General features: G+C 56.0%; 3 protein-coding genes across 5 annotated transcripts in view; 2 read left to right on the top strand and 1 right to left on the bottom strand.

Moving 5' to 3' along the window:
• The first annotated feature begins 142 nt into the window (after positions 1-142).
• On the top strand, positions 143-3,378 carry THOC6 (THO complex subunit 6). Its single transcript, XM_019719613.3, has 13 exons — positions 143-278; positions 1,312-1,427; positions 1,533-1,597; positions 1,688-1,791; positions 1,880-1,917; positions 2,001-2,049; positions 2,157-2,228; positions 2,319-2,421; positions 2,505-2,554; positions 2,644-2,706; positions 2,804-2,914; positions 2,999-3,133; positions 3,216-3,378. The coding sequence occupies exons 1-13, from the start codon at positions 240-242 to the stop codon at positions 3,294-3,296; spliced, it is 1,026 nt and encodes a 341-aa protein (XP_019575172.1). The 5' UTR covers positions 143-239; the 3' UTR covers positions 3,297-3,378.
• Positions 3,379-3,414: 36 nt separating this feature from the next.
• BICDL2 (BICD family like cargo adaptor 2) lies at positions 3,415-11,002 on the bottom strand. Of its 3 annotated transcripts, none has more exons than XM_019719607.3 (10): positions 10,898-11,002; positions 9,224-9,519; positions 6,702-6,917; positions 6,482-6,598; positions 6,230-6,376; positions 5,191-5,382; positions 4,934-5,074; positions 4,355-4,485; positions 4,002-4,122; positions 3,415-3,916 (listed from the first exon to the last, which is right to left on the bottom strand). In XM_019719607.3, exons 2-10 carry the CDS (start codon positions 9,503-9,505, stop codon positions 3,755-3,757), a joined length of 1,509 nt encoding a protein of 502 aa, XP_019575166.2. In that variant the 5' UTR covers positions 9,506-9,519; positions 10,898-11,002; the 3' UTR covers positions 3,415-3,754. The 3 variants fall into 3 exon arrangements, with proteins under 3 accessions (XP_019575166.2, XP_019575164.2, XP_019575167.2); XM_019719605.3 differs by having other exon boundaries at positions 6,212-6,376; positions 10,898-11,001; XM_019719608.3 differs by lacking the exons at positions 9,224-9,519; positions 10,898-11,002 and adding an exon at positions 7,196-9,192 and having other exon boundaries at positions 6,212-6,376.
• MMP25 (matrix metallopeptidase 25) overlaps positions 4,024-14,976 on the top strand; it is a 34,822-nt gene continuing 23,869 nt past the window's right edge. Inside the window, exon 1 of the mRNA XM_074322840.2 lies at positions 4,024-4,148. The gene's annotated coding sequence lies outside the window, so the exon portion shown is untranslated. The remainder of the gene's footprint in view (positions 4,149-14,976) is intronic.

The raw sequence follows: 14,976 nt of genomic DNA, 5'->3' as shown, positions 1-14,976 counted from the left end.
CGGGTGGGGGAGGGGATCTGGCGTAGCGGGGCTGCGGTGGGCGCCACTTGGTGTCGGAGATCTTCGCGGCGGTCACTTCGTCTTTTGGGACTCTGGTGATACGCGGCGGCCGCCTTCGCGCCGAGCCGACCGGCGGTATTGACTGGGTGAAGCTCAGTGACGGTGAGCCGCTTAGGGACACGTCTGGACTCGTGAGGTTGCGTTGCGCGCGAAGCAGTCTGGGACTTGTAGTTCTGGAGATGGAGCGAGCTGTGCCCCACGCGGTGCCGCTGGGTCAGGTGAGACCGGTGTGTGCGCGGTGCCTTCTGGGGTTTGTGGTCCATGCCTGGCTCAGAAAGGGCGGGCAAGGAGTCGTGCTCTGAGCCCTGTTTTGCGTGGGCAGTTGGTGGGACTCGGACTCTGACCCAGGGGTGGAAGAGTAACCCAGAAACACCCCAGAGCCTAACGTGAAAGTCAGAGAGTAGTAATTAGAAGGCAGTATGTTTTTCTGTATTGGGGTAATAGAGCCACTGTTTATGCGTTTTGTAGGAGGCATCACTGTGTGAAGCTCTTTATATACAGAAGTTCATCCATTCATGACAGAATCTTCTGTGAGCTTCATTTGACAGTTGAGGGAACTTTGAGGAGAGGCTGGGTGTGACATGCAGGGTGTCATGCAGGTTCTCTGGTCCCGCTCCCCTCATAAGAACGCAGGATATGGTGAGGCCAAAAAGGAACACCCACGGAGCCATAGATAGGGGAGTCATACCACTATGGTCTCACTGGCAGATGGGTTGGAGACACAGGAAGCAGGAGCCACATGATCTGCAACCTGCTCTCCACTTCTCTCTGCCAACCAACCAACCAACCACAATTGCTGGCTGCAGTCTGCCCTACTAACTGCAATCCGCCGTGCTAACTGTAATCCGCACTTGCTAGCTCAGCCACCATCTTCTTGCTAGGCCCCCATTTGCTGCTAGTGTAGCCGCGGCAGTTATATTAGTGGCCAATGGCTCCCTGGTTATAGCTGATGGCCATTTACTAACCGAGTGAGCACCTTTCCACGTGAGGGCGAGAGCCTGGAAACTGTACTCCTGGCTGTGTCCCTACAGGGTGCTTGCTCAAAGTCCTACTAGGCATCACGCCTCAACTCCCCTCTTCCTTACTCTTTCTTCAAGCCAGCCCTGGGACTGTATGGGCAGGTGCCCATCTTGGTGGACCTCAGAGGAGGGCAGAGAAGTCTGGGCAGTGGCTGAACTGGCGGCACGGGAACTAGGAAGGACTCTGTGAAGCAGAGGTCCCAGACTGTCTTCATCTAGTCTCTCCCCACAGATGGAAGTGTTTCAGGCCCTACAGCGGCTGCACATGACTATTTTCTCCCAGAGTGTCTCACCCTGTGGGAAGTTCCTGGCAGCTGGTAACAATTATGGGCAGATAGCCATCTTCAGGTACCCTCACCTCTGCTCCCCACCACCCATTAGCTCTGGCACTTGGCTTTCCCAGGACTGATGTTCCCTGCTTCTGACTCAGACCCTCTTCCCCTCTCCTTTCAGCTTGTCTGCTGCTTTGAGCTCCGAGGCCAAAGAGGAAAGTAAAAAGCCCGCAGTGACCTTCCAAGGTGGGTGCAGCCATTGAGTCTGGCTTAGAGGACCCCAGGGTAGAGGAGGAGAGCAGGATGGGGTCACTCAGGTTCTGCATTTCCATTTAGCCCACGATGGGCCGGTCTACTGCATGGTCTCCACTGATCGACATATGTTCAGCGCTGGGGATGGGGAGGTGAAGGCCTGGCTTTGGGCAGAGATCCTCAAGAAGGTAAGAAGTGTCAAGCTGGAGGAGGGGTACTGGGGCATCCAACTCCTAAGAGAACCTTTGAGGTCACTCATTGTTTTCCTCCATGAAGGGCTGCAAGGAGCTGTGGCGTCGTCAGCCCCCATACAGGTGAGCCAGGGCCATGTGGAAAGAGGGCATGTTGGGGGGGATGTGCTGCCTCACCAGAGCTGACCCTGCTTTCCCTCCCCCAGGACCAGCCTGGAAGTACCAGAAATCAATGCTTTGCTTCTCATCCCCAAGGTCTGAACCCTTTGTAACTAAGTCTCTATCCTGCCCTGTTCTTGGCCCAAGCTGTGATCCTTCCCTGTCCCTGTCCTGATTGGACCCCACCCTGTCTTCCTCTGCAGGAGAATTCGCTTATCCTGGCAGGGGGAGACTGCCAGTTGCATATGATGGACCTTGAGACAGGGAGCTTCACGGTGAGAGGGCTGTGGAGCTGGGGCAGTCACGGTGGGGTGTGGGCAGGCATTCTTTCTGTATCTTGTCCTGACACTGTTCCTCTCCTGCAGAGGGCTCTCCGGGGCCACACAGACTATATCCACTGCCTGGCACTGCGGGAGCGGAGCCCCGAGGTGCTGTCAGGTGGCGAGGATGGTGCTGTGCGGCTTTGGGGTAAGGGACTCTGGTTAGAGGGAAGGATGGTGGTGAGGGAGGCTGGGGTAAGTAGGGTGCCTCTCATGGTTCTTCCCCCACAGATCTCCGCTCGGCCAAGGAGGTCCAGACGATCGAGGTCTATAAGCACGAGGTGAGGGCATGCCCCATGCCCTGTCCTGCCCTCTCCGTGGGCATCTTCTGCATCTTCACCTCCTCTGCTCTTCCCCTCTTCCCTCTCAGGAGTGCTCGAGGCCCCACAATGGGCGCTGGATTGGATGTTTGGCAACTGACTCAGATTGGATGGTGAGCCGGGCAAAGTGCAGGATGGGGTGGCAGCTCCAGGCCCTACCAGCTGAGGGCCTGTGGCTTAGGAGGCTGGGGACCCCACCTTTCTGCCCAGGTTTGTGGAGGGGGCCCAGCACTCACCCTCTGGCACCTCCGTTCCTCTACGCCCACCACCATCTTCCCCATGCGGGCACCACAGAAGCACGTCACCTTCTACCAGGACCTGGTGAGTCTCTGTCTCTATTTTGCCGTCCCTGCCTAGCTCCCCTCTCCAGCCCTGACCCCTCAGTCCCCTCCCTGCCTTCCACAGATTCTGTCAGCCGGCCAGGGCCCCTGCGTCAACCAGTGGCAGCTGAGTGGGGAGCTTAAGGCGCAGGTGCCTGGCTCCTCCCCAGGGCTGCTCAGCCTTAGCCTGAACCAGCAGCCAGCAGCACCTGAGTGCAAGGTGGGTCCTACGCGGAGCTGTGGGAATCCTGGGAGGCGAGGGTGTGTGGACAGGTCAGTCACACACACACCCTTGCCTCCAGGTGCTGACAGCTGCAGGCAACAGCTGCCGGGTGGATGTCTTCACCAATCTGGGCTACCGTGCCTTCTCCCTGTCCTTCTGACATCTGGCAACACCCTCCCCCTCATCCCAGGGATCAGGACTGTTTTTTATTTTATTTTTTACAAATAAAATTTCAGGTTTTTCTTCCGTGCACTTTCTTCCCAAGAATGGAGACCAAGTCGGTTTAATGATTTATATATTACTCTGTCTGATCTTGATACATAAATACCTACCCCCACCCTGGAGCATGCCAGGACCAGGGGGCCTAGTGCATAGAAAAGATAGGACCTATAATAGATTCAAAAAATAGATAGCTCTTCCCCACCTGCCCCTGCCACCCACCTGGGGCCCCTGGCCCCCAAAGCTGGTCCCTGCTCCCAGTGAGCCCCTGCCCAGCCTCCCAGGACTGGGAGGGCACCAGCCCCCTTTGGAAGACAACCGGGGCCCAGTCAGTCGCTCCATTGGCCAGAAAGGGAAAGTGAGCCAGAGAGAGCAAGGGTGGGCCCCCTGGCCAGTCCCTCACGTCCTTCGGAAGAGGTTGCTGAAGAAGCCGCCGGCAGGCCCAGGGCCCCGGCGTAACGAGAAGCGGGGCGCGGGGCGATGCGGAACTGATCCAGCCGAGCTCAGCTCTTTCTGGCGTTGGGAGCGCAGTTGCTGTCCAATCACCACTTGCATGTCGTCCTGCGGGCACCCGCAGGGCGGGAGGGGCGGGTCAGCGCACAAGCCTCGTCCAGTGTAGACCCCGCCTCTGGCCCCGCCCACTCACCTGCCAGGCCTCCAGCTCCTGCGTCAGCGCCACCTTCTGGCGGATGGTGCGAAGCAGCTCCCGGGAGAGGGAGTCCCGTTCCAAAGAGACGCGGCTGAGCTCTAGGGACAGTTCCAGAACCCTGCAAATGAGAGGGAAAAAGAGCAGGTACGAGGATGCTGGGGCTTCAGCGACCGGGCGGGGGCTCCTGGACCCGGCGGGAGTGGGACAGCTAACAGCAAAACCAAGGGAGTCAGAGGGCCCCTGGGTCAGAGTGGGGATAATTATAACCCAAATCACAAGTGAGGCCTATAAGGACCAGAGTGCCTGGGAGGCCTGCAGCCCCGCTGGGGAGGTGACAGAGACAGGCTCACTTGTTCACGGCCTCCTCCCTGTCTGAGAGGGCGCTGTTTAGGGCCGCCTCGGGATCCTTCTGCTCCCGTAGCTCCTTCTGTCTTTGCAGCTCCTCCCGCAGGGACTGTAGCTCTGCCCGCTGCAGCTGGATCTGCGGGCAGGGGAGGGGGCAGAGAGGCACTTAGTCCTCCGGGTCTCCAAGCCAACCAGGGTTCCAGCTCTCCCAGCCCTCCCCTGCCTGCACCACAAACACCCCAGGCAGCTGTGGCCCTATGCTAGAGATGAATCTTCTGAGCCCCCAGGCTGGTGCAGGGGTAGTTGGGTGGTATAAGCCTGCAGGAAGGATGCATGAAGAAACATTGGGAGGTGGGACTAAGCGGGGGGAGGGGCGGGGGTCGGGGGTGGAAGTAGGGGGTGGGGGTATGTAATCCAGGAAGTCTTCCTGGAAGAGGTGGCATACAGGTTGGCGCTTGAAGCATGACCAAGTTTGTCAGGGTGAAGGGCAATCCAGGTGGTGGGGGAATAATGGACAAAGGCTCAGAGTTGTAGAGAAACTGACCTTAGGAGGGGTTCTGCATGCAACACTATGCACCCCTCACCTCATCCTGCAGCCGGGCCACTTCTGCCTCCTTCTCCTCCAGTATCTCCCCTGGGCTCAGGGATGTTCGCTTCTTGGGAGGCTCCAAGCTGTCCTCCTGGGGCGAAGCCTGGTTACTGGATGCCTCTTGGGTCTCCGGGGTCTGTTCACCAAAGGAATTAAGTCAGTGAGGTGTCAAATCTCGTGGGAAAAGGAAGAGGGTGGAGTCTGCAGTCCTCCTGTATAGCACACATTGGGGGTGGTGGGCCGCGAGCTCACTAGGGCGTCTCTGTGTCCATCCGCGTTCTGGTGCTGGTTGCTGTCGAGGCTGTAGGCAAGTTCTGACTGCAGCGAGGCTCCTGACATGTCAGCGTCCTGGAGGCGCGCCTCCTCCTCCAGCTCGGAGACGCGCCTCTGCAGCCTCCGCAGCGTGCTCAGTGCCTCCCCGGCCTCGGAGCGCGCACGTTCCAGCTGTGTAGGGACGGACATACAGAAGCGTGGGCAGACAGACAAGCGAGGGCAATCAGCCATGTGTGTCCGCCGCCGGCATCCCGCGACCCGCCCACAGGGGGCACCCGCGCGCCGCGGAAAGCCAAGCAGTCCCGTGCATCTGCGCGCCTAAACGGCCTTGGGCGGAGCATTTCCCCTCGGCTGACACCAATTTCCTTGCCTATAAAGCAGGGTGCGGATGGGTGCCCCGGCTTCAAAGACTCCCATCACCCTCCTTCCAGCCACACCCCACCAGGTAACCTAGTCCCCGACCAGTCAACCTTCTAACTCTTTCACTAATTGCTATCATCCAGCATTTGTTGTCTTCTAAGCTAGTGCTGTGCTCAGTGCCTTACACCCTCACCAAACCTCTATGCTATTACCATCCCATCTCACAGATGGGGAAACTGAGGTTGGGCGTCCCACAATATAAGAAGGGATGCTGGGATAAGAACCCAGCAAATTTAACCCCACAACACAAACTCCTGAGATCTCAAACATCAGGCCATTCTGCCTCTTTTCATTCCCTTTTCTCCATCACCACTTCCCCAGACCTGGTCCAGGTCCCCATCATCGCTGGCCTGAGCTCTAGCCTCAGCTCCCTCCCTGCCCTCCCAGCTGCCTGGCTCTGGTGCATTCTAAAAGTATACCACTCCTGCTTAATACCCTTGCATGGCTCCCACTTACCTTTGGGCTAATGCCTATGCTCTTGTGGCCCAGCTCCTGGGGCTCCTAGCGACCTAGCTCTGGCCTCATTTCCCAGGAAGACCTGAGGCAGTGGCCAAGGCCCCAGCTGGATGTACCCACATACCCCAACCCCACGGGTCACCTCCAGGCTGTGCTCCCGTCTCTCACGCCGCAGTATCAACAGCTCCTCATGGGTTGCCTGTAGCCTGCCCTGGCCCTTCTCCACCTCCTCACGCAGGCCTCGGATCTGGGCTTCCAGGTCCTGACGGCGGCTCTGCAGCATCTGGTTCTAGGGAAAGTCTTCCAAGTTGGAGGGCAGGTGCTGGGCCAGCTCCAGATAGCCCTAGGCCCAGTCTTCCTGGCTCAATAGGCTCCAGCCCTAGCTGGCACTCACCTCGCCCTGCAGACTCTCCAGCTGTGTCCTCAGCTCTGCCCCAGCCAGGGCCTGAGCCTGGCACTGCCCCCGAAAGCCATCCAGTTCCTTCCGAAGCTCCTGCTCACTCTGGGAGGCCTGGGGAGGGGGAGGCAGTAGAGCTCTCAGCTGGCTCAAGCCTCAGCACCAAGCCCAGGGCAACCAGCCCCCCCACCCTGCCCTGGGATCAGGGCTGTCTCACCTGGGCCAGTTGCTGGCTGAGCCGGAGGTTCTGCTCACTGAGTTCACTGAGGGCCCGTGCCCGCTCACGCCCACTGTCCTGCTGCTCCGAGCGCTGTTCCCCCAGCTGGGCCCTCAGGGCCTCCACGTCCCCCTCAAGCTCCACAGCCCTGGCCTCCCACTCAGCTCCCCGTGCTGCTAGGCTCTGACGGAGCTCATGGTTCTCCTGCTGCAGCCGCTGTGGGGGCCGAGATAGAGTGTCAGAGACAGAGAGGAAGAGATGACACTGGAACAGACAGAGAGAGACCAAGATGGAGAGACAGAGACCCAAGGCATGAGGGGGTGTGAAACAGGCATGAAAGCAAAAGTCAAGGAAGAAACAGGCAGAGAGAGCGAAATGCAGAGGCTCAGGAGGCAGGTGGAGGGGGAACAGTAGAGAGAAGTTTCCAGGTCAGACAGGAGGGGCTGACTGCGGGCTGTGGGGTAGTGGGATGAGCCTCTCTGTCGCCCACTCACCTCTGGCTGCTGCCTGTACTTTTGCACCCGAGGTCGCAGACGCCGTTTCTGGCGCCTGAGTCTGGCAGAATTTAAGCCTCGACCCATGGCCTCACTCCTGTCCCAGGGGCTCTGGAGGTTCAGCTTCTGCCCAGCCTCTGCTCAGCCCCTCTCCTCCAGCTCCTTCCGGCCAGCTCCCTCTAATTAACACTGGCCAGCTCCACCCGGGGCCCCATGCTCCTGCCTGCCCTCTCCAAAACCTGTCTGACTAGCGGGGGGACGCTTCTGGCACACCCAAATGCTCAGCTTGGGGAGGCAGGCAAGTTGGGGGGCTAGAGGCTGGCCCCCACTCTCTTTAGACTCCCAGAGCTGGAAGGTGATGCTAACCATAGCTGCTACAGTTATTAGCAGTACTCCTGCCAGGTCCTGTGCTAGTGCTTTACCTGCACTATTTCATTTATAATAATTCACTAGAGTTAGAATCGTTAATGTCCTCATTTTACAGATGAGGAAACAGGCTCAGAGGTGAAATGCCTTGCCCAAGGAAGGACACACAGTGAGTTAGTGGAGCAGTGATCCCAACACAGCCATACTCTTAACCAAATACTGTGGGGGCAACACAGCTCTAGGATTAAGCCCACAGGATTGGGACCCACTTGTTCTGGCCAGTGTCCAGCCTGCTGCTGCTGCTTTGTGATCAGGCAAGTCCCTTAATATCTCCATGTCCAATCCATCCATCCATCCATCCATCCATCCATCCATCCATCCATCCATCCATCCATCCAGTGTTTTCTGAGCTCTGTTCTGGGGTCTGGCTGTCAGCAGTCAACGAGACCACCAATTTCCCTGCCACAAACACCTTAGACTCAAGAGGGTATGAGGCAAATGGACACATGTTTGACTAGGTAGTTTGGGCGGGACAGTAGGGCTATAAACCCTGGAAAGTGGTGAAAAGAAGCAGGGTGGGGTGGGGGCTCCTTCAGGAGAAAGTGATGTCTGAATTGACTCCTGCAGGGCAAGAAGGAAGAGGGCTATACACAAGGAACAGCAAGTGCAAAGGCCCTGAGGGAACAAGCTTGGGTTACTCAGGAACTGAAAAGAGGACCCGCTGGAGAAGGGGTGTTACACGGAGCTGAAATCAGGAGGCTGCCCATGGGAACTTGTAGGCCCTGCTGAGGAGTTTGTTTTCATTCTAAGTGTGACGAGGAGCCATTGGGAGATTCTGAGCAAGGACTGAAATGATCTGATTTGCAATTTTGGAGATCCCTCTGGCTGCCCCATAGAGAATCAGCTCCAGGGAGCAAGGGTGGAAGCTGGGGACCAACCAGTTTCAGTGTTTGGGTCAGAGGTGATGGAGGCTGCAGAGACGATAAGTGGGTAGACTCAGAATGTGGCTTAGAAGTGGCAGATGTTGGAGAAGAGATCATGGAGGTGCTAAGGGGGGAAGCTGGGTTGGGGACAGTGGGTGATGGGGTCATAATCAAAAGTGCCACTTATGTTGAAATGCCCATTCGATGGCCTGGTGGAGAGGTGCGGGGCAATGAGCTACCAAGTTGGGCTCGGGGCAGCAGTTGGGGCCGATGACATGGCGTCAGTGGAGTCCAGGGTGTTTAGGGGAGAGATGTGACCCCAGGGTGACAGTGTGGCTGACGACAGAACCTGGACAGAGGGAAGAACTGTTGCTACCTCACAGGGTTGGATGAGAATTGACCAAGATGATTCATGGAAAGTGCTCAACCTAGAGCCAGGCGGGGAGGAGGTGCCCAGTAACTGTTGGCTGGGGTTGCACTATCCTGCTGAGGAGACGGACCCACGGCTCAGAGAGGGCCAGCAGCTTGCCCAGGGTCACAGAGCCAGGCAGGGATCTGAACTTACGTCTTGACTTGTCCTCAGAGCCCGTGTTCTTAACCACCAGACAACGCTTCCAGGGGGAGGGGGTCCCGCCCTGAACTATTCCAGAAGTGTCCATCTGCCTGGCTTTCCTCCCCTGCCCACCTGCCTGGCCCCTGCCACCTGTCCTCCTTCTGCCCACCCCTGCCGCCAGCTCACTTCCTCACGCTCAGAGTGCTGGGTGCTCAGCGTCTCCAGCTGCCGTTGCAGCTCCTCATTTCGCTCCAGAAGCATCTTGCCAAGCTCTGCGGCCAACAGCAGGTCTTTCTCCTTCTGCTGCAGCTGCAGGGCCAGGTCCTCCGGCTCCTCAGGCCCTGGGCCACCTCCCAGGAATGAGTCCCGCCGCTCCAGCATGAAGGGAAAGAAACCCTCGTCGCCGCTGGGGGAGGCGCCCCCTGAGAGCAACCCCGATGGGAAGCTTGGCCCTTCCGGGGAGCTCATGGTGCCTGCAGCATCTGTGGGGACATGTAGCTCTGTGGGGACAGGTAACTGCAGGACACTGTACTCTGCAGCTGGGGTTCTCCCCTTGCTGGCCAAGACCCGGCCCTCTCTTAATTCTTTACCTGCCCACTGGCCTGCCCAGGCCTGCAGCCAGGGCTTCCCTGGGCCACAAAGGGTTAATGATCTGTGTTTTGGCCACTCAGCTCCGTTAATGTCCCCAGAATAAACTGAGGCAGGGAGAAGTCTGCAGTGGGCTGCCCTGCCTTCTACTTCTGGCAGTCAGTCTCCGCCCCGGGGAAACCTGTCCTAGTAGGCTGGGACACAGGCCACCCTACTGACGACAGTCCCTGCCCCCTTCTCCTAGCTCCTCACCAGCTGTGAAACTCTTCCCAGAGCCGAAGTTCTCAGGGACTCAGGACTCAGGGACAAGTCCAGACCCTTCTCCTTCCAAGAACATAGCCTTGGGAACCTAGTGTCCTGACCCCTTAGTCCCCAGCGATCCAGCCCCCTCCTCTTCCAGAAGCCCAGGTCCCCAACTCCCCAAGACTCAGATGCCCTCTGGGTATCCTGGCCCCGTTCTGTTTTCTCAGGCCCCAGGCGTTTCGGTCCCCACCCCTCAGTACTCAGGTGCCTAGACCCTCAGCCCTCCCCTTGTGGAGTGTTGGCCCCAGCTCCTCAGTGTCCCAGGGCCTGGCTGTCAGGCCCAACCAGGGCAGGGCAAGATAACAGGTTGGGGCAGTGACTGCTGCCCTGCCAATCCAGGTTTCTGTTTACTCCCTGGTCCGCCCCTGGGGACAGGAGCCAGGAGCCTGGTGGCACTCCCCTAGGGCTTCCCAGGGCCTGGCAGTTCAGGGGCTCCAGAGTGACTGGACACACAGGGCTTCCCTGGTACACTCCTCCACTCCAGTCCTCTGGGACACGGACACGGACACACACACACGCACGCACACACGCACACACACAACCTGTCCCTCCCTTTCCTCCCCTCGCCAGGTGTCTAAGCCCAGCCCTATTTGCAGGATCCAGGGGTCGCAGTAGTGCCAATCCAGCTGCCCTCAGGCCTGACCCAGGGTCTTCCGGCCCGGGGTCTTCCTGCCGTGTCCCCTGAGGGCTTGACCCTGCTCTGGAGACCTCATGGGGTCCCTCCTTCTCCCACCTCATGCAAGGAGCTACCATTTAGTACCTCAACCCAGGGATCACAGCTCCTCGACCCCCAGCCCCAGGCGTCGCAAGCCCAGCCACCACCTTCCTTCCTGCCAGCCTCCCCTGCTTCCTAGAGCCATGAGTCAGCCCTGGTGTCCCTAACACCCAGCCAACCGCGCCACCTCTCCCGGGCTCTGTCCTGCCTGAAGCTCGTAGGGCCCCTGTCCTCGGCGCCCCCTAGGCTCTCACCCCACGACGCTGGTCTCCCTCCGAGATCCCCGCGGTCCCGGATACTCTCTTCCTTTCTTCCGGAGGCGGCGCCAGGTGCACTACCCGCACAGGTGAGGGGGCGGTGCCGCGGGCAGGGCTGGGGCGCCCCCTGGTGGCCGGAATGGACGGGTGGGACCCAAGGAAAGTCACTTTAACCCAGGTCTGAGGCACTGGCCCATCTTGCTGCCAACGGAAACAGGGCAGGGCCCATTAATTGAGCACCTACTGTGTGCAGACTTCACGCTGAGCGTCGAGGTCGGCTCCTTTCCCCCCCACAACTGCCCTGTGGGATAGGAAATTATTTCTCATTTGTTTATATATTTTAAATTTATTTTTCAATTACAGTGGATGTACAATATTACATTAGTTTCAGGTGTACCACATAATGTTTAGACATTTATATACCTTATAAAGTGTTCACCCCAATAATCCCAGTACCCACCTGGCACTATTCATAGTACTTACTATATTATTTACTGTGCTCTCTATTCTGTACTTTGCATCCCCGTGACTATTTTTATAACTGGCAATTTGTACTTCTTAATCCCTTTCACCTTTTTCACCTGTCTCCCAACCACCCTCCCATGTGGCGACCTGTAGTTTGGTCTCTATCTATGAGTCTGTTTCTTTTTCGTTTTTTTTTAATTTACCTTGTTCTTTAGATTCCACACATACATGAAATCGTATGGCATTTGTCTTTCTCTGTTGACTTATTTCACCTAGCATAATACCCTCCAGGTCCATCCATGTTATCACAATGGCAAGATCTCATTCTTTTTTATGACTGAGTAATATTCCATTAAATGAGTGTATATGTGCCGCATCTTCTTTATCCATTTGTCTATTGATGGACACTTAGGTTGCTTCCGTATCTTGGCTGTCGTAAATAATACTGCAGTGAACATAGGGGAGCATATATCTTTCTGAATTAGTGTTTTGGATTTCTTCAGGTAAATACCAAGAAGTGATTTATTTATGATAGCCCTTCTGACAGGTATGAGGTGATATCTCATTGTGGTTTGGGATAGATAGGAAATTATTAACAATAATAATAACAACAAATCAAACACAGTAAGCACTCTGCTGAGTCGGCTCTTTTATAGGCCCAACTTTACTTTCATGACCTTCTAATGAAACAGGAACTGCTTTATCCCCATCTTACAGACGAGGAAGCTGAGACTCACGGAAGATCTCACTTGCTTGGAGTCACATGGACAGAACTTGAATGTGACCTGCAGAAATGTGACTTTAGGGTGTGTGCCGTCATACTGATTCCTGGTTGCCGGTGAGGACAGCTAACGGGACTTGCCTGAGTGGCTCCCAGCGTGGGGCTGTCAGTTCCCAGGCTGAGCAGAGCTGGGTGCTGTGCTCCAGTGTGGGACAGATGCCAAGGAATGGAGACTGGAGGATCCAGGACTGGGTTCCAGGGTCCAGCCCAATACAGCCCGGGCATATGGGTGATGCCCCAGCCATGGCCTTGTAACTTGTCACAAGTCTCCTCAGACTTCCAGGGCTCCCTGGGTTACAGAAACTCCTGGGGCTCCTGGCCTGGTGAGCAGGGACAGATGGAGGGCTGGGAGCAGTGGTGTGCTGATAACTATTTCACAACAGGCTGTCTGGGGAAAACGAAAGTCCGGATTTGTTGCATTTGCCAATTTCTGTGGTGTAAATACTCCCTCCATGGCTGATTTCAAGCTACGAACATGACATTGTTGAATGTGGTGATGGGTGGAGATGTGTATAACCAGCTTTGCCAGCCAGTACCAGTTGGTCCTATAACCCTCTGGCTGGGGGTCAAGATGCCTGAGTCATGGAGAACTAGGGCCTGTTTGGCTGGGTCCTAAAAAAACAGGAGGAAGAAGGGAGCTGGGACTCATGACTTGTGGGAGAATAGGTACAAGGACTCCTTGGAGGGGTGTTGTAGGGACTGGGGCTCCTGGCTCCCAGGACTGGTCCAAGGTTTCCTGCCAGCCCAGAGTAGAAAGGCCAATTCCTTTGCAAAGGAGTCTGAAGGCAGCATTGCCTAGCAAGGCCTCCATGCTCTCCCATAGCACTTGTGGGAACAGCCTGGTGGACTTTGCAGGCCTGGAGACACCCCAGCCTCCCTTTTGGTGCTGCCACCTAACCTCCTCCAAATGCCAGGGAAGGTCCCACCCACACCCACCCACATTCAGCACACCTTCCCTGAGCCCCATCCTGGCACAGGGCTCACCTGGAGATGAAATGGTCAAGGCCCGGCTCCCAAGAAGTCCGCAGTCCACCCAGAAGCTAGAAGGAGTGTCAATCCATAAACCAGAAATGAACCAATGACACAGTACAACAAAGGAGTTGGCTCGTGGGCGCTGCATCACATTCTCACTCCACGTTCCAGTTTGGCCACTTACCAGCTGCGTGTGCCTGAGTCACTAGCTGTTTAACCTCTGTAGCCCTTAGTTTCCTCATCTGTAAAATAGGGGCCATAAGTCCTAGATCACAGGGTGGTGAGGATTAAATGAGGGTGAAGAGCCAGCGCTTGGTGTTAGTGGTCCTTGCCTGGCCGCAAGAGGTGACTCACCATGCACATTATGGTGTGTTTCATCCTCACAGCAACCCCATGAGGTCACATCCTTCAAACAGTGAACCAGTTCAGGGAGGCGAAGTGATTGGCCTGTGCCTACATGGCAGACCCTTGCCTGGCTCCTAGCCCCAGTCACTGTTCAGGCATTTGAATATGACCCCCAGCCTCCTGTGGACTCAGGAGTTCTGGCCTCCAGCCGCCCTGCTGGACCTGAGTCTTGGCCTCCCAGCCCCTCCCCTGCCCCCCCAGCTGCCTTCTCCCAGCCTCCCTGCTGATTCCAGGAGGAAGATGGATAGAAGAGACAGCTTGGCCCAAGAAAAGCTTTAGGGAGGCTGGGCTGCGTCCAGATAAAAGAGGCAATGTCAATGCAGCCCTCATATGCCCTTTAGCTGCCACCAAACAAGCCAGCTTCCTGGAGCCTCCAGGCCCACGCTCAGCCTGGAATGCTCTTCCGACTTTCCCAGGCCCTGCTGGGCCCCTGGTGCTCCAAGCCTCAGCTTGGGGATCTCCTCCCTGGAGAAGCCTTCCAGGACCTCACAATGCTTTGGGCAGTCTATGTGGGGTATCCAGAGGTCAGAAGAATGTCCTACTGCCTGCCCTGCCCAGTGTGAATGGCAGGTGCCTCCAGGCTTTTACGACATATTCAAAGTCTATGAACAATAGGTAGTACTGTTGGGAGCATTTAAAACCTTTACAGAAAATATTTCACACTGACTGCATTGTTCTGCAGCTTGCTTTTACCATTTAACCTGATGTTTCCATGTTTTCACCCCCAACTAAAAAAAGAAAACAACAATCAACTTTATTGAGATAGGTAATCATTTTCTAGGGCTGCTGTAACAAACTACTAAACACCAAATTTGTTTTCTCATAGTTCTGGAGGCCAGAAGGCCAAAATCAAGGTGTGGGCAGGTTGGTTGCTCTAGATACTCTGAGGGTGAAATCTACTCTATGCCTCTCTCCTAGCTCCTGGCGCTGCCGGCATTCCTTGGTGTTCCTGGGCCTGTAAACACATCACTATCTCTGCCTCCATCTTTGCATGACCTTCCCCTCTGGGTCTTCTCTGTGTCCTTGGGTCTCACATTGCTCTCTACTTTCTCTTACAAGGACACGGTCATTGGATTTAGGGCCCATCCTAAATCCAGGATGATGTCATCTCGGGATCTTGAACTTACATCTGCAAAGACCCTATTTTTAAATAATGTCATATTCTTGGGGACTGGAAGTTAGGATTTGGATTTATCTTTTTTGAAGACACAATTCAACTCACAACAAGGAATAATTTTTACATAATAAAATCCACCAATTTTAAGTGTTTCATTTGGTGAGTTTTTGACAAGTATATGCAGTAACATAACGGCCACCACGATCATGATATAGGACACTTTCACCACCCTAAAAGTTTCCCATGACCCTCTGCGGTCAATCTTTCTCCCCACTACTAGCCTCTAGTGACCACTGATCTACTTTCTGTCACTATAATTTTGTCTTTTCCAGAATG

The sequence above is a fragment of the Rhinolophus sinicus genome, chromosome 10, assembly GCF_057876585.1.
Source record: "Rhinolophus sinicus isolate RSI-liver-muscle chromosome 10, RSI-T2T, whole genome shotgun sequence".
NCBI lineage: Eukaryota > Metazoa > Chordata > Mammalia > Chiroptera > Rhinolophidae > Rhinolophus > Rhinolophus sinicus.
This window is presented reverse-complemented; position numbering and strand designations above follow the sequence as displayed.